General features: G+C 39.1%; 1 protein-coding gene across 4 annotated transcripts in view; it reads right to left on the reverse strand.

Moving 5' to 3' along the window:
* Nucleotides 1-766: 766 nt before the first annotated feature.
* The window catches only part of ATRX (ATRX chromatin remodeler), an 86,470-nt gene continuing 62,650 nt past the window's right edge, over nucleotides 767-24,586 (reverse strand). For all 4 annotated transcript variants that reach the window (XM_040614639.1, XM_040614638.1, XM_040614640.1 and 1 more), the window contains 12 exons: nucleotides 24,288-24,376; nucleotides 23,855-24,027; nucleotides 21,415-21,568; nucleotides 21,019-21,122; nucleotides 18,825-18,933; nucleotides 17,530-17,707; nucleotides 15,931-16,125; nucleotides 7,491-7,640; nucleotides 6,212-6,337; nucleotides 5,182-5,277; nucleotides 4,528-4,656; nucleotides 767-3,709 (listed from right to left, as the gene is read on the reverse strand). In XM_040614639.1, coding sequence (XP_040470573.1) covers nucleotides 3,431-3,709; nucleotides 4,528-4,656; nucleotides 5,182-5,277; nucleotides 6,212-6,337; nucleotides 7,491-7,640; nucleotides 15,931-16,125; nucleotides 17,530-17,707; nucleotides 18,825-18,933; nucleotides 21,019-21,122; nucleotides 21,415-21,568; nucleotides 23,855-24,027; nucleotides 24,288-24,376 — 1,782 coding nt within the window. In that variant the 3' untranslated portion in view covers nucleotides 767-3,430. The remainder of the gene's footprint in view (nucleotides 3,710-4,527; nucleotides 4,657-5,181; nucleotides 5,278-6,211; nucleotides 6,338-7,490; nucleotides 7,641-15,930; nucleotides 16,126-17,529; nucleotides 17,708-18,824; nucleotides 18,934-21,018; nucleotides 21,123-21,414; nucleotides 21,569-23,854; nucleotides 24,028-24,287; nucleotides 24,377-24,586) is intronic.

A 24,586-nucleotide genomic window follows, 5' to 3' on the forward strand; every position in this document is an offset into this window, starting at 1 on the left:
GCCCCCAGCCGGCGCCACGCGGGGCACAGCCCGGGGTGCTCCTCGCTGCAACAGGCACAGCCAGCACGAGCCTCCGCCACCAGCCTCCCCTGCCCTCTGCCCAAGGTTTTAATCAAGTCAAAAGTCACACGGGTATTTAAAACCACGTCGCCCACGCTGCCCCTTGCAGCACAATGTGGCAATTCTCACACCAGACACAATTCCCACAAGCCAGCCGGGGCAGCCGCCTGGCTGCAGCACTGGCCAGGAGCCCCCAGGAAAGCTCCAAGTCCAGGGAACGAGCATAGGGGGCAGACTGAAAACACAATTGTCTTTTCTTTTTTTGGCGTAGGAAAGGAGGTTTTGCCCATCAGGTGGGATCTACTAACTAAGAAAGGGAGAAGAATAACTAAGAAAGGGAGAAGAATAACTACGAGGCTGAACTATGCAAGTAGGTTATTCTAATTTGACCAAGTAGAACTCCACCTCACTCTAAACAACTTCTCACTGCCAGGCAGCAACTCACTCTCCATTTTAAACAACTTCTCAGTGCCGGGTGACAACTCACCCTCCGTTTTTAGCAGGCAGGCTGGCTGCAGGAGCTACTACTCACTCACAGAACTCAAAAACCTGGACTGCAACTGTTTTCGCTAAATGGAATTAATGGCTACGTCCAGTAACGGGTAAAGAGCGCTTCAACTCACAGCGCAGCGCTCGAAAGACACGTTCTCAGCCCGTGTCCTGGGCAGTTAATGCTCTTTTGTCAATGCAGCACAAGGCACGTTGATGTATTTTGGTCACTTTATTAAATGAGATATTAAATAGTTTAAGTTTCAACTACTAAACAGCACTTTGAATGGTGAAAACACAGATAGTATATCGTCATACTTGAATGCTTCTTCTCTTTAAAAACACATTTCCAGTCCTAATATATATTACAAAACAGCCTTATAGGAAGAGGGAACACCTTTTCTATAGTACTTAAGATATTTAATACAGAACTGAAAAGCCATCTAATAGAAACAAAGGCAAGTCTTCACAGCTGTATGATTTCAGCAGCCAAAGCTGGTTGATGGACTGAAACATTACTATACAACTGGGACAAAACATATACAATATCACAATACTAAGCAAAAACGCTTTACATCAAAAGGAATAAACAGGTTACAAAATGTGGAGAATTTAGCAGGCAAAACTGTATTACAAGCAACATTTTTATTCGTCATCTTAAGCCATTTTATCTAGTTAAAACATCTAAAACAAATATAAAAATGAGCCTTTTATTATCTTACTGATTTATGTTCTGTCTTTAAATATTTGTTAAAGCTTGATGTTATACTCAAAGCACATTGTTATGCAGCTAAAATGTCAAGTGAGAAACATGTATGCAAAGTGGTCCAAGTTTTATTTCAATGCTTATCTCTGATTTCTTCTTCTGTGTTAGTCTTCTGTTATCCGTAGTTTGTCCAGAATGAAAAAAAATGTGCCTTTAAATGTTGCCTAAAACTTCCACATTTAAGTCTTTGAGTTACTGTAAAACTCCACTGAACATTCCCAGGTTTGGTAGAAAGTATTTTTCTTATTCATGACACGTAGGAATATTGGTGAGAGTTGCCCAGAGTACATTTGCCTTCAAATGTTTGTCTCAAAGTCTCACATTTTGTTTCTTCTAGTGTGAATACCTCTCTCTTTGCTCCCCCCGGCCCCAAATTAAATTTAATTGCAGAGCTGGCAAAGCACTAGAACATACTGAGGTTCTTTTGTGGTATCTTGTAATAAAAGAGTCCAAGACAGCAACGTGTTAGCTGGTTTTGCAACAGATCAAACAAACTCTGTTCAGATCACAAACCAAGTTTCAGTCACAAAATGAAATGTCGCGCAAGATTTGCATGTTCATATGCAAAAACCACTTGTCCATTCAGGGCAAGAACTCAAACTCCTGCAAGAAACTTTCCAGAAACCAGAACAATTTTAGTTCATGTCAGCAAGTCAGAAGAGTCCAGCAGTATCTGGAGCAAAAGCTTCCATCCGATCATTTCTCCAGAGCTCTCCGTAGTCCATACACCATTGCCTCTGATGTTCCTGTCGCTTACTTTTACCCCCAGGTTATAAACTTTTTTCAGGGGGAAGAATCAACCAAACTATATTCAAAGAAAGGCCCTATTTGTATTTAATTAGATCTTTACAAGCACAAAAAGTGTGGATGAAGAGTGCTAATGATATATAATAAACCAGAAATTCACCTCCAGTCTAGATTGAAAAAAAACCCAAAACAGAACCAAAAAAAAAGAAAAAAAATAATGAAGCTCTTCATGTACTAAATTACATTTTCACACAAATGAAAGGGAACAGGGAGGAGTGCATAACCAAAACTCTTACCGAACAAGAGGGAAAGTTATTTCACTGTTCTGGCAGCTCTGGAAATTGCCACAGCACTTTCTTTGTATCGATTTTAAATGGGCAATGGTTCTGCCATTTTAAAGTTGTTCATATAACAGGGTTTGACCCTGGCCACCATCCCTATTTTAACCCCCAAAATACCAGGAATTTAGTTTTCTTGGCCCGTCTCCCATTGCCGGCAATGGGAAAAGACAGTAGCACCAGCATTAAGGAGTTAAAAGAAATGTGCTTTGTATTGGACTCCGCACAGAGTAAATCAGCGTGAAGGAAAAACGTCGCCAACTCTAAGATCACCATTTGTTATTCCATCACATAAAACTGAAAATAAAAAATGGCAGAAGACTAGGGAAAATCAGTCACCTTTCCCCAAGTCGCTATTTAAGGCTGTATACAGTTTCTATGTAACTGCACGACTCGAAAATTTCAGAGCAGTAGTATTTAAGAATATTGCACTCAATTCTGTTTCAAAGAGCATTTTCAGTTCCTGTTTCATTCAGCGTAGATGATATAGTACGAGTCCAGACCTCAGTCAAAAGGAAACTAGACTACTCCTGTTATAATATTCACACTAATATAAAGAAATGGGTAAGCAGAAAAGTATTCCATAATTTGAGGAATCAACTCTAATCAAGAACTCAGCTGTTTACAAGTGACATATGGTATACTGAAGCATACAGACCTGCAGTCCTTCCTAAGCTTCTCAAATCTGTTGACAGCTTCGCAGCTACTAAAAGCAAGCATAGGAGTTTAGACAGGAAACCTGTGGAGATGCTACTGTTACGGGAGGACTTGTTTTCACTGAAAACAACTTGTTATCTCCTGTACTCAACATATGTAAGAAGATTCTAGGCAACATCACTGACAACAGGGAAAACATTATGTCCTATTTAAACAAAGCTGAAACACTAATATGGAACATGGCATTTAAGGGGACCAACCAAACTTCTTTTTTTTTTTTTTTTTACAGTTGAGTTCTGTTAAGCCATTGATTCCTAAAAAAATAAAAGTTCTTTCTCTGATTTTAACAATCCTTTAGGCTTTTAGTGCAAAATCACATTGATTTCCCTTGGGAAGGCCCTGGACTTTTGCCTCTCATTGGGGGTGGTGCTCGTTGTAACGGTGGTGGCTGCATACCACCAGACACAGACTGATACATTCCTCTCATATCTACCTGTTGGTAGTTGGAAGGATTCATGATTAAATTTGGTGGCTTTGGCATCATGAGATGACTCATTGCTGCTTGCTGGTAAGACATCTGCTGCTGTTGTTGCTGATTGTACTGCTGCTGTAGTCTTCTGTTCATAAGTATCCTCTGAACACAACTGATTAACTGTGAAGGGAAAGTAAAGCTGTTGTAAGAGCGTGACCCGTGTATCAAGTTCAGAGTTAAAATCAATTTGTTAGGGATAGCATGGCTGAAGGAAAAAAGCACCATTGTTATCACCATCACTAATGTGCTGGTATTCACAAGCTGATTACTGTAGAAACCATTTAGTAACACCATTTAGGGCTAAGTTCTCTTAATGACTTGCCTATTGTATCGCATGCAGCGTTTACATAAGTTGCTACAGCAATACTACGAATGATTCCCAGGTATAAGTTACAACATTATGTGTCAGGTACCATTTACCTTCCCTTGGAAAGCCCTGCATGAGGACTGTCATTAAATGTTTGTTTGCCTTAGAGAAGGCTCTTCCCATTGACACCATCTGGGCAACTTTTGGATTTTGCGAAGTAATTCTAAGCTAAAAAACCATTACCGACGCTTTCTAAGATGAGTGCTCCCTAAGTTCCTTCCTGAGCTCTGGGAATCAGGTTTCTCTCGAAGGCCTCACGACCTTCAAGCAAACTGCTTCTACAGAAAAATCCGGTATTTTTCTTTTTTTAAATGAACTTCTCAAGGAGTCTCCTTCGATGAGGCTGAGCAACGCAACCCAACACGCTGCAGAGGTCACCACCTCCGGATGTGACACCACGTACACCACTGCACAGTGCCAGCAACCCCCAACCCACTGCAACACACGTTCTGTCAGCACCACCCCTGTACCCACACACATACTCCAGCTCCTGAACACGCACAGGCACGTCCATACTCAGTGTCCCAGTTCAAACATGGACAGTTGATCAAATAAACAGTAGCTATTTTACCATCTGTTGCTTGGTAAGGACGTCATTATAGATGGCTTCTCGGCGCTTGACATCAAGCTCCTGGCTCGCCTGTCTGCTCAGTGCCAGGGCCTGCACTTGGCTCTCTGTGAGCGTCGCATTTTCTTTCCACTGAAAAGAAAAAAACAAAACCAAAACCTTCTTGGCACTAGTCATTTTAACAAAAGCGTAATGGTAACAGAGGTGCATCTAGAGTTAAACACACAGCCCGGTTTCTCAAAATGCAAAATTATACTTCACCAGAATCTGAACTATGAGTTACTAGTTCTTCTAACTGCTCGTTAAGGTGATACACCTCTAGATTATTGGGAGCAAGTGAGAAATGTGGCAGACCATGACAGACAGGTAAGGATAAGATACAGGAAATACGTCTCATCTCTGTATAATTATTCTTATTTGTAGAAAAATTGGCATTTTCTAATTACAGATCTAAACTGCCAGTCCTCCAAGGTCCATAATATCTAGACACCATTAAGGGTAACTACAAGTGGCAGGAATAAACGTCAAACCGGAAATTATATTAGTTAATAAAGCAGTTAATTAGCTGAATGACCATACGTAACAGTAATTTCTTTGCCTGATACATTTAACATTTTCCCATCTCCTGATCTAAACCTAGTTACCCATTTCACTCACTATGGTTGAAATAATGTCTTCAAGGGGCTGAATTCTTGCTGCATTTACACTATTGGTTGCTTCCACAACTTTCTCTCTTCCTTGATTAATGAGGTCCTGAGAAAACACCAAAAAAATAATTGTAAAGAACAGATACAAAGAACACATTTCTTTGCCAACCTTCTCTAAGTTTTCTTCATCTTTGCCTTGCGTACCTAGACCTTAATTACTCTTCTCTCTCTATTTGCACAAGTCAATGAGCCTAAGCTTTCACGCAACTGGATTTCAGCATACATTGATTGAACAGCAGGTATAAATCTGCCAATCTGTACAACGGACAGTATTTAAATCCCCTATTTTTGTAGCCAAAGGTTTTCAGATCATCACAGGAGTGCTACATTCCTACCCAGGCAAATTTTCTGCGATACTGACTTTGATGATGTCACGGTTTCAATTCATTCTGTGTGCTCAAAATATTATCTATTAGGCTACATTATCTATTTTAGCCTAGCACTGGCATTTATTGTGCATTATTCCTCAGGCACACTCAGCACAGGGCCCCCTGGCCTGCACACTTTACTAGAGGTGTTACATTCTTTAGCGCAGACTCCTCACCAGACATTGGCAGGTACCGTAAGACAACTGTGCGTCAGCTCCTGCACTTTACAGCTAGCATCTCGTGAGGAAGAAATGCCCTCAGCAACTTCAGCCGAGGTGGCAAACCAGGACCTGAGGTAACTGAGGAACACAGCACGCGTTCGTCTCTCCCATTCCTTCTTGGACAGGAGGCAGAAAGCTAGGTATGGTAATTAATGTCTGCAAAGAATGCGCTTCACCCTCCAGGATCCCAAGCTACTACACAGGAATCGGTTTATATGCGTACAAGGCAGATGTCAATATAGCTACACACACCAAAAAATACCCTATTAGAAACAGGATACAATTACATATCAAGATATTTAAGAACAACACTACCCATTATTTGTGACATAAAAACGCACACACGCTTACGGCACACAGACATGTGACAATACCTGGGACTCCTACTCACCTCCAGCTGTTGGTTACTCATTGCTGACAGAGCACCCACATTGAAAGGAATATATGGTGTTTGAGAGTTGAAATTTGTGGGAAGCATATTGGTCCCAGCTGGCATGTTGAAACGCATGGTCAAGCCCTTAAAAACACAAAATGCGCTTGTATTTTAGTAACTCTGATAATTCATGGTCTTCTATAATAGCCCATGAAATACCACAGGCAGACAACCAGCCCTTGGAGGAGGCTACAAGCCCCGTACGCTGTGCGAACCCCTCTCAGTGAAACAAAGACCCTTTCCAGACCTCAATTCAGAAGAACATTCTAATCACAGAGGAACAAAAATTCTAGTCTTGAGTAATACAGGAATTTAGCTTAAAATTGTTGCACATACTAAGAAAAATGAATGACCAAGACTTACTAGTGTATCTTAGGTTGTTTAAGATGCATTTTTTTTTTTAGTATTTCAAGCCCACTACTGAATGTTGAGTTTGACCTGACTGTAATCAGATTTTGGAGAGGTGAAATGCGTAGTTTATTAGCAGGAATATAAAGCTCATCTCCCATACAGATTTCTCACAGGACAATTTCAGGGTGTAATGTACTCTATCTTCCAATTTCTTTTCCCAATACTCCATACTTCGCTTGTCATTTGTTCACTCAAGATGGTCAGTGGCCATTTATACGTTCACTTTTTGTGCTTTCAGCTTACTGATCAGATCCTCATCCTCCCCGGAATTTTCTGCTATTAGTCTCCAGTTACAAGTTATCATACTCCTTTTACAATAAAAATATCCCAAACCTGTACCCAATTTACAATTTTCTTCATTCCACCACCTGCTTAAATATCAAATAAACAAGACACAGGGAATAAGGGGGGGCGGGGGGGAAGCAAGCTCTCAGGTCCTTTCCAGCAGATGTTTATATGGGGGATCATGGCAAAAGATTCTGAAATCCAATGTATACCTTTAATGGAGCTAGAGATTTCCCTCCAATGGTAAAAGAGAAGTATTACAGAGGACACCAGTTGAGTTTTAATATGTAATAGAAAAAAATGTATGTGTAAAGGGGAAAATAATTTTTAAATGGAAGTAACAAAGAAAAGACACACAAAAGACCAGCACTGAAAGAGCGAACAAGACATGGTATCTCCATTTGTCCTATGTCAAAATTTACATATCAATTTCTTGGCCAATAAGAAAACCGATTTCCCCAAAACAAACTTAAAAAGGTGAGTGGCACCTAAATCTGGAAAGGTTATTTTCATATGTGTAAACCTGATCAGCTAGCTTTACCTTCTTTTCTGCTTCATACTCTGCCCATGCTGCCTTCCTTTCTTCTTCAGTGAGCTCCTCTTCCTCCTTATGGTCCAAGAGTGAATCATGTTCATGATACCCAACTATATACTCTTTATGGATTTGCAGCAATTCTGCCAGAATTGTATCCTGTTCAAATGAAGAGACAATAAAACGAGAAGTCACTCTGGAGCTCTACTGTATGTCTTCCTTGTGCATGCTTAACTTACTGCTTTGACCCAATTTCACAAATCGCAGCTCAGAGCTCCTCACAGCAAAAGAAAATTAAAAAAAATAATGTAATAGCACAATTTTCCTCAGAGGGAGGGTAATGGATTAACAATCTGTTACAGAGATGACAGTCCAATCACTTAATGAACCACAGGAATGCACTCAGATTCCACAATAATAAATGCAGTTTAAGAACCCAAAAAGAATGGAATGTGCTCAATGAGTTTTCCTTTGCTCAGGCTGGATACCTGAGAGGACCTATCAATAATCTGCACTTATAATATACAAAGAGCACCTCTACTGGATATAAACCACTAAGCAGTACTTTAGTCCATCAACTGTCCATCAGCATTCAACAGGAGAGGCTGCTTTCTTCAAACTGCTAAGATACAACGTCAAGATAAACAGCCCTGCACCCACCTGGAGTCCAGAAGGTGAAATCACTGCTACGAACCACACTGCATCAGCAGGCTGCAATTCAGACCTCTATATTCCACAATACCCCTAATACTTAATAGCTTTTGAAGGTGAACCAAAGTATTTACAATGTGCTTTATAACGGCAAATGATTGCGAAGGTTCTGTTCACGGGCACGCTAACATTTTATATACATATATCTGTATTTTTTTTACATATATACACACACACATAAAAGAAAGCTCCAATGTAGCTCAGCGTTCAGTCCAAGATTTCTAATACAAAAAATTATACAGAAATCCTATTAGTGTTTTTTGAAATGCAGATTTACCAGCACATTGAACATTTACTAGATAAAGGAAAACAAAACTAGCTGCTAAGCAAAACATGAAGTTGCTACTGCCCTTTGTCTGGACTACAGATGCCACATCATGATAAATCATTATCTCCATTCAAAAGTGAAATAAAAAGAGAAAAATCAATGTGAAAAGCTGGCATTTCAAGGCAGGTAGTGATGGTTTTGCAGTCCTCATTCTTATTGAGTCAACACTCCAGCCTCCACATTTTGCAAAGATGACGCCTCTATGTTAACATAAAGGTGATGCTGCAAAGGATGAAGGAAAACATGCTCTGTAAGACTATTAAGAACTGCTCGTGCCGTGTGGCAGGAGTCCCCTTTAGGGGTAACTATTGAACGTGGGGTTTTATGAATGCACTGGTATCAGTAGTGAGCTTGCCAGATCAAGAAAGCTCCAATATACCTCGGCATTCAATCTAACATTCATAATACATTATCCCACTGAACTTTTGGACCACTCCTGAAATGACTGACCGCGAATACACTGAATATACATTTTGCAGCAGGATTATGTAAGTACCTGCAGACCCATTCCACACCATGCCCTGACCCTGCCAGGCACTTGTACAGGCAGGGGTGACACTGTCCTACCCTGATGTTTTACGATCCAGACAGAACAATAACTGGCAAGAACGGCTCGGATCCACGAACAGATTTTTGCAATACCACTGGCAACCACGTGGAAGTCCTGATGGGTGGTTTTGTCACAACAGCTACAGAAAGTTGTTTGTTCCTCTGTGTGTTTAGAACTCAACTATGTTAACCAATTACATAAACTAGTCTTTGATTCATCCTTTGGCTATCTGGTCTCTCTAAATTCGAATCGAGGCTTTCTTCCCCAGCTCCGCAACAAAATCCTCAATGCACTATCTGCATGGCTAATGGGCACAAGGAAGAAATAATGGCAGTTTTGGGGCGATGGGCGAGAAAGCTGAGAGAGAAAAAGGATGCAGTAACAGGTATGACACAAACATCTAGAGGAAGTGGGTGAAGAAGAGGATACTACAGAAGTAAGCTAATGCAATTAAAGTGCTCTCAGCATACCGTAGCTGTATATCAGTGTGTGGAGGGTTCCGGGACATGCATATGCATCAATTTCCATGGTAACACTATTATTGAAAAACAATACTGGAATATAATCCACACTCACTCTGCCAGCACAGTCTTCAAAATGTGGCTTAAATTACATCCAACTGTGTATTTGCTTTCCTTGTCTAAACTTCATTTTGTGCTAACTTTAATGATGGAGCTTGAAAACTGGGATATGGAAGGCACTGCCATTTAGTTTAATTTTACAATTAAAAGAATATTCATCTTACACAAAAAAAAAAATATCAGAGTAAGTATTCCTTTTCGTTGATTAGCTTGTTGATAGAAAAATGATTATCTATTGGTTTATAAGCTTTAAGGTAAGTCCTGGTGATGAACGAAGAAAATTAAGACACTGAAAAAAGGTTTTGAATTTTAAAAAAGGTTTGTCTTTTTAAAATCCTGATGGAAATTAAATGCTATGGAGAGATAAATGTATTGGAAAGGAAACCTTCCATGAAGGAATGTAAGCTACATTGTAATTTACGAACAAGTTTTCCTCAACCAATTGAACATTTAAAACCAAGGTTAAAAATAAAAATAAATTTAAATAAGCAGCAAATTCTTCCAATTTTGAGATCAACAGCCTTCCCAAATTCACAAAATTGACCCCTAGTACGGAACTACAGTAAAACACATGCCCTGGCTATGTCCTGAGGTAGTATAAAATAATTATATACCATATCCAACTGAATCTGAACTATTATTTTAATCTGCTTTTCCAATCTGCATTACATGACCTCAACTGAGCCAAGTTTTTATTTCACATAGAGAATGTGACTGTGACTCTAAGCCAGTGAACACGCCGATCTGGGGGAGAATAAGCCAGGAACAGAGGGTGCGACAGTGCCAGCTCCGAGGGACGCGCAGAGCCCCCCCGTTCTGCCTTTGCCCAGCTCCCACCACACACATACCGCTCCGACAGGCGTACGCACTGGCCAAGGCGAGCACCGCGCTTACCGCTTAACTTACTAGCGGTACTTGTGGCTAATAAACGTTTTCTCTTTACCTACGTATCAGCCAAGTCTACCCAGTACACAACCCTCCGGGAGCCAACCGTTCAGAGTCTGGGAGAGCCTGTTTTAAAAAAAAAAAAAAATCCCGAAACAACAGCCCAGTCATAAACCACACTGATTTTAAAAAAGGACTCCAGGTCCGCTGTTCAATTCACAGCAAAGTAAAACATAAAACTCAAAATACAATCACAATACATCACACAGAGTTTTCTCACTTTACGCCAGCTCTTCTTTTGAATTGCTACTCCTCTATGGAAATAGTAACAAAACCTGCTTACGCCTTTACTCTGTGTTAGATAATGAGTCACCACATTTGCATACAGCTCGTGGACTATATACAGTAATTATTTCTATACTTAAATACAGCAAATTTGACTGATTACTCAGCCTTAAGACATCTGTCACACCTTTTTTTTTGGACCAAATTCCTGAAGTAGTCCTTTTCGACTCGACAAGGGTAGCGGATGAATGAAATCAAGCAGTGGAAGTTAAAACTAGTAATTCATGTGAACAACATTCATAATACAAATATTCTGTTAAACCCAAGTATTTACAATGTTCAAGACACAGAAGCCCTTTCAGAGGGGTAAGGGCAGATGGCACTACGAAGGGACGGCTGTATGCGACGGGCGTTTTCCCCCCCGAGAACCACAGGCGCTGGCTCCTCAGCACTTCTCGGCAACCTGAAGGTCTCGTTCTAAACTGCTGCTAAAATTAAAACTTGACACGCAACTTTGATAAGCTTCCAGGAAAACTACGTACACACATTTGCTGTGTGACTTCTTATATAAAATAGCAACATTCAACATCTTCCCCGTCCTTAACAACACTTCCCTAAGGAAACTGGTCTTTGATTGAAACTTGGATTATTGCAGAAACAAAATTCTCAAGGCTATCTTTTAAAAAGCAAGTGGCACTTGTTTCTTCACTCACAGAATGGCTTTACTTCTCACTTTTAAAACAATATAGAATGAATTCTCCTAACCCATTAAAAGCAAAAGAATTTAAAACCTTTTTTTTCTTAGATCAAAGAAGTTGTAGCTCTTAGTTTTAATACACTTTCCGAAGAACGCTCAACTCTGAAACTATCCTACTCAACACAGGTGACTCCTGGCTCCGTACCCACTAATGCCTTGAACCTTCAAAGTCCGGCAGCTCTCAGCCTTAGCAGACATCCAGCAGGAAACCTATTATCCCTCCAGGTTCTTCCACATTCATGCTCAGATAGATGGTTGGAGAAAAGACGGAAAATATTTCACCTAATTCCTATTCAGAATTCCCTCTCGAACAGACGCTTGGAAGGGGTCAATTCGACCACGCGTATTTTCCAACGTCTTTCCAACCCCACGATCCCAGGCACCCGGTACCTGCAGAGCCTCGCTGTATCTCCAGGTGACACTAAGTCTATTTACCTGTTTCTACTGTCCATTTCACAGCCAGGCTAAGGATTACAGAGGTAATCCCTCCCCGTCCCATCCACACAACAAGGAAATGACACGGCGATAACACCGTCCAACAGACTATGCTTTGAAGATGCAGAAGAGGCCTGAAGACGCAGAGAGACAATTATACACAAAACCTGTAAAAGGCAGAACTAAAGCCTTCCGCTAGCCTCAACGCCTGTTTGGCTTTGCCGGTGATTCTGAAGGGCCAGCTCAGCCTTCACAGCTCGGTGACAGAAGAGTAACACGATGACGTGTTGGGGGCCCTTGTGTCCCGCTGAGGGCTGCAGAGGTCGGGCAGGGGGTACCAGACCTTCCACCAACAAACCAGCCCAGCATCATTCAACGTGATCTTCAAGGACGTTTTCATCTCCAGATGCCGCATAATTAATCGGCGTTACATTAAATAGTTTTCATAAGCATATCAGTAGTCTTTTTAACCAATGTTTTAGGAAAAATGCTGCGTTGTTAAATTCATTCAACTGTTAAGTAGTTTTAGAATTATAAAGCTAAATCACGCATCACTGCTCCAATCACACAGAAACAAGGAATATTAACTTTCTGAATGAATAACCTTGCACAATTTAGAGCATAACAACCACTATGGGATTTCCTACAGCTGATACTCGCTTGTGATTGCTTATGTAGGATTTTAGAGAACTGGCCAGATGAAAAAAAAGACAAAATAGGAAATAAAAGTTAAAACTTACAGTACTACAAATAAGGCATGAGCCACAATTCAATTAAATGGATGACAGGAATCAAGGAAGGAGTCACTGCAACTACCAGAACAGCTCAGTTAGGTGCAAAGCAAGAACCTTGTAGTGGATAAAATGAAAAGGAAATATCCCAACCACCTGAGCTTCCCAGGGAAGATAAATGGAGCCAAAAGTCATTTTTGAGAAGCGGGATCACCAAAGTAGTGAGCATAAGTACCAAATGAAACCGAGTTCTCCTGTACAAATTCCTTTGTGACAGTTTGCTCGCTGCCTCAGCGCCAAGCGCCGTTCACCCAGACACGGTGGGTCGATGCCGAACCAGCAGAGACGCCACCCTACGCGTAACTACTTGCTTGGTGCTCTTCCTTGGCGGAACCACCTTGGCTCGTTCATGGGAACTGGTCACTCAGGCACACTGGATGGCCCCACAGGACAGATGCACTCCTGCCCAAAGCCCAGATCGCGAGCACTACTTTACACGATGACAACTAGTCATTTTTATTAACATTTCTAGAAATACTACCCCACCCCCCCAACACGCCGAGGAAGTTTTCACCACAACCACACCAATGGCCCATGAAACCAGCAGCCACCCCACGTGGCCAGCCCAGGGCGAGCACTGGGAGCCATGGACCGCCGCCACACAGACTGCCGCTCCCCAACCCAGCGCTGCGAGCTGAGGGAACGCCGCAGCCAGCATGATTCCTCCCGGTACAGAGATTAATTTGGGGGACAGAGAAAGGGAAAAAGTGTTCGGAGGTTAGTGGCTACCATCCCATGTTCTGCAAGGCTATCCGGAACGCAAAGCCCTCCTTTCAGCAAATAAATCCAGGGATGGCTAAAATAAGATAAATCTACCTCACGATTTACAGTCTTTTTAACAAACAAATAATAATAATAATAATTAAAAAAAAGGATTACAAAGTTGCACACAGTATGTACGGAGAGGCACATCTTTAAAATTCCATTCAGTATCACTTCCTAAAACCACGAGAAGAACCAGAGCACTGCAGTACACAGATTTGCTCTAGTTACAGCCAGGGACTTGGTTAAAAGCTTGTATTCAGAAAATAAACACAATTTATTATATTATAGTGATCTACAGATAGTCTAGAATGGAAAACATACCACTGTTCCTTGGAAATTACTAGATTTACAAACTGGGAAACCTGACAGTGATGGTTGGAAGGGAATTAAAATGGAGCTATTTAGAACTCCATGATAAAGTTTCGAGTTTGAACTTCCTCTTTTGCATGATACTTTATTCATTAACAGATTTATTATTGTAAAAGAAAACAAAGTAACTTTCAAAATTTAATTGTTGCATTGGATTGATCAACACTTCGAGTAAACATACTGAATTGTTTCACAGGGTTTTGACCTATTTTAATTTTCTTAAAAATAAGCAGCAGCAAATGGTGATGCATTAGCTATGAGTCTGTGGAAGCATACATATATATACATACACTATATAATAACTAAGAACATAAAAAGATAAAATCAATACTATTAATTACAACCTAAAGGAAAATGTTTTAGGAGGTAAAAAAAAAATATGCCAAAATGTACACCACAGTAAAAAAGTAAATAAAATTTTCAGTTATCTACAATTTACTGCTTACAGTGAGAAACACTGTAATAAAATGAGCTTAGATACAGTCATTAAAGTTTGGTTCAAGGGTTTTAAAATGCATGTGTAACAGCAACTAACACTTACAGGGCTAACACTTCTTAAATCCCCCTGGCAGCTGCACCGACACTGTAGGTGGTCTAATAGACTGTTTCAGAGACTGGCTTAACTATTAAGAATGCCAGTGCGATGCCTGACCACAATTTATTATATTATAGTGGTCTACAGATAGTCTAGAATGGAAAACATACCATTTTTCCTTGGAAATTACTAGATTTACAAACTGGGAAACATCCCTGCCCACACCCAGACACTGTACAATGACCTAAACACAGCAGTAACTCAAAAATTTACTCGTTACCTACCTGTGAGTCACACATTTACCTGTTACGGTTTACTAGCTATTCACCTGGTAAGACGCAAAGATAATTGCACAACAGCTTAATGACAAATTAGTCTTTAGCAGACCACGTACACAAAGAATATAAAATACCTTACAAAATCTTAGCCCAATCTTAAATACAAACTGACTTGGAAAAAAAGAAATAACTGAACCAGTTATTCTTTCCCCTGAAGGCTCCTCCTGTCTGACCGTAAATGTTACGGGTTTTATTTTCAAATTCTGCTAGTAAATTTTCAGGTCCCTACTATTACTACGTAGAGCAGTGACAAAGAACCACTACTACACACAACACATCCCCTACAAATACATGTAGGCAGGCTTCAGTGAAAAAAAAACATTGAGGTCTTAAATGTTCATTTAGCACCAAGTTGGGAAAAGGTCTGACATGGCTATTCCATACTGGCTCAGAGTACAGAGTATCAGCATTTTCACTAAGTTGTGTAAATGCTTGTCAACAAAAATGTCTCTACTAGTACTGGCAACACTAAAAATAGATAATAAAATCTTAGCTTGTCTGATTTTCCTCACCTGAATGGTAAATTAGTACAACTTTTCCACTATTTCTACTGTTAGTCCATTAACGGTCCCTGCAAGAATTGTTATACAAGGAACTAAAACCCAAAAAGGCTTGGCAGTGGAGAGCATGGATGAATTTGGCTCTTACGAAGGCTCACCTAGGTAGATAAAAACCAGACCCTGAAGTACAGCGTCACCTCACAGATTTGTTATCACAAATCGAGGTAATGCTAAGGTTATCACCAGCAGCTGCTCAGATGCTGATCTGAATCTTGGCTTCCACAGTTTCCTGCAGTAAAACTTCTATTCACTCAAATTGTGTGAAAAAGTATTTCTGTTTATTCAGATCTAAAACTTCTGTCTTTTAACTTAAGATCTTTTTCTTATTCTGTCGACTACATTAAAGGGAAAGTTGTTATCAGCTCATTACACAATCCGTTATTTTAATGACGTATTTTATTGTTGTTACCTGCTATTCACCTCCATCTGAAGTGAGAAAATACTGCTCTGAAGTGAAAACACAGCACTCTTCTCCTTCCAAGATCACGTACCCTTTGTTCTTAAACAGATGTACGTTATTTTTATAGCATGTAATTCCTAGTGATGTGCATCAACTTACTTTTGGCAACATTGGTGTATCTCTCTTCTTTTTCTTTTCTGAATTAGGATCATCCAGCAAATCTGGCTCGAAAGTGTACAGCTCTGTAAGTTCATTCATAGTAAAATGACGTTCAACTTGCTGTTGGTCGACAACCCGGAAAGACAAGGACTGCTTCGTTACCTGACGATCATAGATCTTATCTTCCATCGTTCCCTAGGAAACAAGACACTCACTGTCATACACATACTGGACCATCTTGTTATACAAGGAAATAAATTAATATATGTAAAAGAGCTATAATAACAACGTAACAGTGCTCTATTTCCCTTGTTTCTTTGACCCCCTAGCTACAAAGTCACCTGAAAACACTTTGTTTCCTGAGAAAAGAAAAAAAAAAACAAACCCAAGCCTCCTGGAAGCAAACACAAAGTAGTATGAATTGTGTGTGTGGCAGATGTCATCTAGCTATTGACTAGAGTAAGAAATGTATTATTTCAGTAGGGTTTCGAAGAGATCAGTTTCTACTTCAATTCCCCAAAGTGAGATTATGACCAAAAAAAAAATGGCAATTTCCACAGCAGGTACTTTATTTTGCTGCTTTGAGCAGCCTGGAAAAAGGAAAACAGATACCCTATCACTGGGGTGGAGAGGAGAGGGAAAGGGAAGCAGTGAAAGCTAATTCATCACAGCTGTGTAAGAAAAAATTAGACCCTTGATGAAAAAAGGAAAATTACTTAAAAAAAAAAAAAAAAAGATGATGACTATGAGAAGTATGAGAACAGCACAGCCTGTTCTGAACATCGTAATTTAAAAAGGATATCAACAGTTCAAAAGTGCACATAGAAAACGACAAAAATAGACCAAAGCCTGCAGAAAAAAACCATGTCTGACAGTACCATGTTACAAAAAGTCATCTATTTAAGTTGGCAAGTAAATAGTGACTTGATCAAGAGTTAATCAGTTACTGGGAAAAGGTCTTCAGAATACTCTGTAACACCTGAAAGGACTAGATGAAGTAAGATACTTCCTAACAGAAATAATGGAATAAAGCATAATCAGTGACCATCAGAATTATTACACATCTTTAATATCTGTAGGTTGTGATACAAGTTTTCAAATCATGACTAGATGCCTTTTTATAAAAAATTCTCCAGCTGCCTGTATTTTCATTCCAGTTGGACTGTCAGGGGCCCACAGAGCAGGGGTCTGTAGAAGACAGCTACACCAAGCAAGCCTACTGCGTAACAACAACCATGCTTATGCAGTCTATTCAATTACAAATTTTTAGTGGTGTGCAAATTAAAAAAAGCTGAGAACATTGTTCAGAGTCTGGATACGTGAATCATTGCTAGAGTTCCAGAATTCACATTACACAAAGTGCCACACAAGGTAGGCTTAACAGCAAATTTCAGTTGTTATTTATTTTAACAATCCTTCCTTCAAGAGCTTTTTCAGTGGCCCAATACTGCTATCAGATGAGGGCTGGAAGATGACGGGATCCGTGTGGACCACAACAGACTCCACCACAAGGCCAAGCAGTTACAGTCCAAACAGTTGCAGTCCACAAATTTGATTGCAGGACCAGAGCATTCACAAAAATAACAGACAGAAACTTACCTGAGCCAAAAACCTGTACACAAACACAGGTTTGTTTTGCCCAAAGCGGTAAACCCTAAAAATACTCTGGATGTCATACGATGGGTTCCAAGAAGCATCAAAGATGATTACTCTATTAGCAGCCACAAGATTAATTCCAAGGGAACCTGCTTTAGTGGATATAATAAACAAGCGGCCTCTGGAACAGAGAAAAGTTGCAAAATTTTAGTATTTTGGAAAACAACTATTGTTCCCATGTTGCTGTGTTACTATGGAGTTGTTCTACACTGAAATAACTCAAAAACGTCATTAAAATATTGTATTAAGCATAAAACAGATGCAGGTTTCACAAGGACAACACTTGTAGCAAAACACACACTCCCAGAAATACAGATCGGGGCCTTCTGCAAACCAACTGTTAACAAAAACTGGCGGGTAAGAAAAAATTTTTGGGTTTGCATTTTCAAACTCTAATAAAATTAGTTATATCAAATTAAACCATAATTTTAAACAGGCATATTCCATGCTATTGAAACTGTTTCCTGGCTAGCAAACTTCCAGGATAACTCCAGAATGACACTGTCTCTTTGATGTATCTGCTTACTTTTTTGAATACCATCTCACTCAGGTTCAACTTAAAATGAGCTCTTCACAGATACTCTTCAATAGTTTATTCTGTCAGGTATTAACACCAAATTAGTTTACTTTGTTCCATTTAATTATTTTTTTTCCTGTACATTACAAATGACTGCAACTATGTATTTTATTTTTTAAACAAATCTAGGAAGGTGAAGCTCCTTAACTTCATCAAACTTGTACAGGTTTGTATCTACCTACCTAGCCAAATCGGTCCAAATCAAGCCTTGAAAGTCCCATCCCATATAAACACTGGATGGCTGGGAGACAATTCTGGATAGCTGGGAGAGCTCTGTGCTTCTGCCTGGCCAAGTGACTGCTGTCTCCTGGCCAGACCCCACAGGGCTCTGACCTTCCTAGGTCCTTAAATCTTTTTAAGTAATTGTAATAAAAAGACTTTTTTCCGATCCAAATTGCTTTCAAGCTAAACAAGAGTGAAAACTGCAAGCAAGCACTGAACAAGTATGGATCAGTGCAAATGGAAGTAATCTCAGGAAACTAGAAACTGATTGTTGTGGCACATTTTCTGTGCAAGTTCTGCACCTGACAATACTGTGATATTTATTTGCCTAGCCTTAAGAGGTCATTAAGCTAATACAAGTCACAAAAAAACAACAAACAGGGAACAACAGAAAGAGAAGGGGGAAAATTAGGCATATATATATTAGAACAGATCTCACCTCACATTAGTTTCATCATTAAATTCTTCAGCCCATTTCTTTCTTGACTGAGCTGTGGTTGAACCATCTAAGCGATAGTAATCAATGTTTCTGAACCACTTTCCTTCACCTGGAAATGTAAGTGTGAAATTATTAAAATGCTGATTGCGTAAGCAACCAGACTGATAATACTGGATATACACAACTCTCTAAAGAGCAAAAGAACTAATACAGAACATAAAATCTACTATTCTCTAACATCTGAAAGCACAGGAGAAGACTATAGGCTATTCAAGATAGAGAATGGTTTTGGAGGATACAGGTGCTTGCCACAGGCATGCCTTGAAAATGACATAGTGAAGCTTGCAGAACAAAATATAAAGTATGTAACATGACAGAAAACAGCAGCAATTGCATTTGTGACAACAATGATCATCCACAAGCCTGCAACAGCTCCTACAAACTCTAATCATTTTGGACAAAATCTGTTTAAAAAAAAGAGTAAGTGTTGTCAATATAATTTTACCTTGCAAAAAGTATCCAGCACCTAATCCCTATCCACTTCTTAAGATTCTACTATTTTTTACATAAAGACATTAAACAAAACTCTGCAAAGCAGTTTTATACAGATGGGAATTAAAGATACAAATTTGTAACTAAATTACATTCCAAGGTTAAATTGAAATTGAAGTATTTGAAAATACTGAGCTTTTCTGGGGTTGTTCCTCTTATTTTTCACTATTTCTTGTTGTACATACACACTTTAGACATATGCCCTAACTTGGAGCCAAAGTTAATTTTAAAAAGTAACTACATCTAATCGTTAGGCATCACAGTACTTAACTGTATCTTTCTAATTGACGTAGTTTCATGTTACACAATTGGTGTACATCAGTCTCTCCCATACAAATTGCATTCATAAGTAAATGCTCAAAAAGAGATTTCAGAAGTCATGGTCTAATAATTTTGGAACTGAAATTCAGAAAAATTGCTTTGTATTACCCTTGAGTTATGGCTACTTCTTGCCAGATTTGGGGGAAGGGGGGGGAGGGGAATAATTACAGCTGATAGAAGATATTCTTCTCTCACCAATTCACAAGCAACCTTTCATTTTCTTTGGCCATCAAAGTGTATGTACACAAAATGAGCCCCACTGTCCCATCAATTACAAAGAAAACAGCATTTTTAGGAGACGGCATTGCTCAGTACAATCAACTATGAGAAACAGATTGTTATGTCAGGAAGGTCTCTATATGGTGAATCTTGCTATGCTATATAATCTCATCGCTTACCAAAAGAACCAGCGTAAATAAAAAACAAACACCACCCCTTAAAACATTATCTCAGACTGAAGACACAAACTCCGTAAAACACAGACAGCTCGTAACACCTGAAGATGACAAATGTTCAGAAGCTAAGGAAGCAACAGCCAGAAACAATAAATCTGTGAGAGAGATACTGGAGATCTTCATCTAACTACGGCGTTGGCACCACTAAGCCACATTTCTCTTACGCAACTGGTCAACATATTTACACTGAGAAATAAAAGATATTTGAAAGGAATGGCAGATTCAGAAGTAATCCTTCAATCAACACATACTGGGAATTGAAACTTCACATAAAGATGAACCGCATCACCAGGAGCTCCAGGAGGATCTCACAGAATAAGAGAAGAAACGTCCTACGCAAAGGACATGTCTGGCTAGCGAGAAACTCCTCGCCATTTCAGCATCGCTAGGATAGTAATTAATTCACTACTTTGCTCTCTTATGAAATCCATAAAATAATCTGCTGCAGCGCGTATGAGCCCAGATTCACATTCTGCATGTTCTACACACTGTTTTAAAGTAGTCTAATTTTCTTTCATTATCTTTCTCCCAGCGGGAAGGGGATCAGAATTTGCCATGCATCAGCATATAACATCACTTTTCTACAGAGTTTAACAAAATGCCTTCTCTCCTTTCAGATGATGAACACTTAATCTGCTTAGGCTATATTAAGCACAGATGATACAGAATGAAATCAGAAGCAAGAGTCCGTAATGGGACAGCCGAGACCACCTGCAGAGGAGACCAATAATCCTGCCAACTTCAGGAAAGTACAGAGCACACAACACTTCTAACGCAAACAACTATTTCAAATCCGTTCACTTTGGACTGGATAGAGACTTGTAAAAACAGTTAGCAGCTTTGTAACTGTTCAAGGTGACACTCACCTTTATAAATAGGAGGCTTCTCTTTGTCAGTTTTCTCCCTGTTGGCCAGCTCCAGAAAATCTTCTATCAAATCCAGAGATATTAGGGACTGGCTAAACACTAGGCTGAAAACAGAAATGGGAACACAAAATTCACCTCTGTGGTTATTTTAATCACTCCATTGCTTTATTTTACTTCCCTCCTCATTCTGGTAGTACCTTTGAAACAGTCCTTCTAGACCAGAGGAAGACTCTCGTGGAGTAAATGCATGTATGGGAAAACTCACTGATAAAAATCAAAGTAGCATGGACATTTGCTGATAAGAACTGAGCTACAGCATTATGAAGACTGAATGAAGAACACTGTCAGACTAACATATTTATACAGTCATTAACAATACTTCTAGAACCAACTTACACTTTGTCTCCAAGCTCCTCTGCCATTCGAAGAATTTCAAAGAGAAGCACCATTTTCCCAGAATGTTCTAACACTTCAGCATCTGCATCAGTGACAAAATCTTTGTACCAATCTGGTGCTGGGCTACCAGGATTGGAAGAGGATGCAGCTTGGCCTATAAAAAAGAAAGGTAAAAAAATGTTTAAAACATAAAGGCAGTGGTCTCCATTTAAACGCTCTGAAATGTCTGAACTACAGAATTCTTTCCTCATTATTAGGCTTAACTGGTATGAAAAGAGTTAAATAGACAAAGAACAAATAGTGTTTGTTCTATTAGCAGTTACCAATAGCAGAAGTTATCAGTAAGTCACAAATCCCCTTTTTGTGCTGCAGGATATTTGGACAAATAGTTCCACCATCTCCATCGCTACCCCGAGAGTATTTATTGACAGGTCTGTTTCCAAGTATGCGTCTTTGAAAACTCACACATAAATGTTACAGCCACTGAAAAGAAGCTTTCCATAAAGAGAATTACTTTGGATCTCAAACATCTGAAATTGTTGGAAAAAGAGAGTGGTCTTTTGGGTTACCTAGTTTATCTAGCAAGGTAAACTCTCTGGAAGTAAGTTTCCAATTACTATTGTACAGGTGTTTAACACGAAACCTGTAAACCATCTCCTCTTACTTCTGTTAGGCTCAGATTTAGGATTTTTTTCCCCTAAGCTAATTTAGAAGACAACATTAGCATATAGGAAAAAGAAAAACACCCCACTCCCCTCCAGCTTTTACATTAATTCACAACAGAGGGATAAAACAAATTCTACCATCACATTCTGCCTTCTAAAAAGTTCTTTAAGGAAGTTTCTTGTCTGCATATCTGCTAACACATTATTACACTAATAAAACCGGTAAAATACATACATGGGAAGAATCCTATTTTTAACACATTACTATCTTACGAATTATTTTGATAATTTTACTTAACCCCTTAAAAATATAGAAGTACTAGAACAAATATCAAAATTCAGTTATATATTAAAATAACCATGCATCTAGCAAAAAAAGTCTGTTGGGGTCTGTGTCACCCACTCAAGTGTCAGATGCAGACCATGCTCATCTTTAATGATGCTCCCATTATGTTTATTCTGAATTCACCCAGAAGAAAGCATGGATTAAGCATTATAATCAGAACCAGAAAGGCTGCCAAGAACCATGAATTATTTTGATTAACATCACTTAATTTCTTTTATGATATTGCCATGACCTTCAATTTAACCTCCTTTGCATTACAGTGATAAAAAGTAATGAATTTACAATTTTTCTTTCTTCACATAAAAACTTTGATCTACCCAAATATTTACTTACATAGTAGCAGAATTCTATCTTATGAACAATTCAAAACATCTATGTTTCAGACTATGCACCACAGATCAATCCTGACAAGCCAGTAATTTTCATGTGCAAGATGGGATCTCCACAGAACTCATATCTGAGCCTTCATACAAGCTTTTAAAGAATGTATTTTTCAATACAAAGAACAAAGAAGGTAACCAAGTAAGAGACCTGGATGTGCTGTGGGAAAACCCTACACACAGCACTTATCTATTTTCACCTTCACCCCTAAACTTCGCAGAAGGGCCCCCGACAGCTGCAGTCAGAGTCTGCCCGCAAACCTCAGCTGGTGCAGCATCAAATGTTTGTTTAGAAATTCTGTACCTACATTAAATTAAACAAGGCTGCATGAAAGAGGTAAACATTTAAGCAACCCAGACAGAAACCCATCCTGCCTATAATGCAAGTAATTACCTTAATACATTTAATCTGTATGTGTATTTTACACACACACTCACACTCTTCCCCTTACCTGTTTACAATGTTTTGTCATTGGGATGGGGACCAAAAAAAATAATTCTCACCTTAACAGTTCCCCAAAAAATCATTTATTTAGGGAAAGTGATCAGACAGAATAAATGATGTAATCAGAAAACCAGCTCTATGATACTAGAGACAAGACAAAAGCTAGATTATTAAAGGAAAATCCAAAATTGAAATGCACAGATGTAAGTAGTCTGAATAACAATCTTAAAAAAGGTCTCGTATTCCTGCTACATTATATGCTTCCTCAACACCCATTTCAAATTCCAGGTGCAACAATGAATGACATATATATTTCTTGATTTTTCCATTACTCTTTCACCAATACACTTAAAAACAGCAGGTGAAAAGCAGCATAGTTCCTCTATTAACTTTGTATTGTTTTGTACTTGCAAATTAAAAAAGTAGTTCACTGTGCAGCTTTCCTGCCACAAGCACCCGGAGCTCTAAATTGATGCCCCTTTTTTTCCCCAGGGTATTATTAGAAGTAGTGGGAGCTGTAAAGCAGAATTCCTGACAGCCCTCTCAAATCACCTTCTGCCAAAGGAATTGCTTTGTATTTTATGTACTTGTGTATTATACTCACCTTCTTCTGATTTTGTAACAGATGAAGGGTTGTTTACAAGTTCTTCCGTGTTTCCTTCTCCACCTCCACGAGATCTTGAATTCCAGACTTTAATTACTTCAACATCATTATCGCTGCCACTTCCGCTGGAGCTACACTCTTTCTTCACTTTTTTCCCCTTGGATTTTTTTTTCCTAGAAAGGTAACATTGTACACCCCATTATTTTTTAGAAATTCTACTGCTAGAGGATGTAAAAATTCTAAAAAATATGTAAAAATAGGAAGCATTTTTATGAAGGATATAAAAATATAAAACCAGTAAATATTCTACTGCTGGAGGACATATTTAACAGATACACAAAAATAAAAAAATAACGTTCACTTCTATAGAAATGACTCAAGTTCTATGAGGGAAATGATTCTAACAATCAACAACAAATAAAAGCGCAATTACTTTGTATGATCATCAGAACTTAAGTTCATTGAAGTTTCATCGGAATCTGAAGCGATGAACTCATCCAGACTGTCTTCATCAAAATAGCCCTCAAAAGAGAAAAAACAGAAATTTTATTAAGTATTCTCATCCAGAAGCTTTTATTAAACCTTTAGCCATCTGCTCATTCTTCATTTAAACAATGGTAAGTTCTACAAAGGGTTGACCTTGCAAAATGTTTTAAGAATGACAACATACCCAGGAACAAAAATATGACAAAAACAGCAGCAAAATTACCCCACAGCAACAAAGATTTCCAT

Source organism: Falco naumanni, chromosome 14 (assembly GCF_017639655.2).
Source record: "Falco naumanni isolate bFalNau1 chromosome 14, bFalNau1.pat, whole genome shotgun sequence".
Taxonomy (NCBI): Eukaryota; Metazoa; Chordata; class Aves; order Falconiformes; family Falconidae; genus Falco; species Falco naumanni.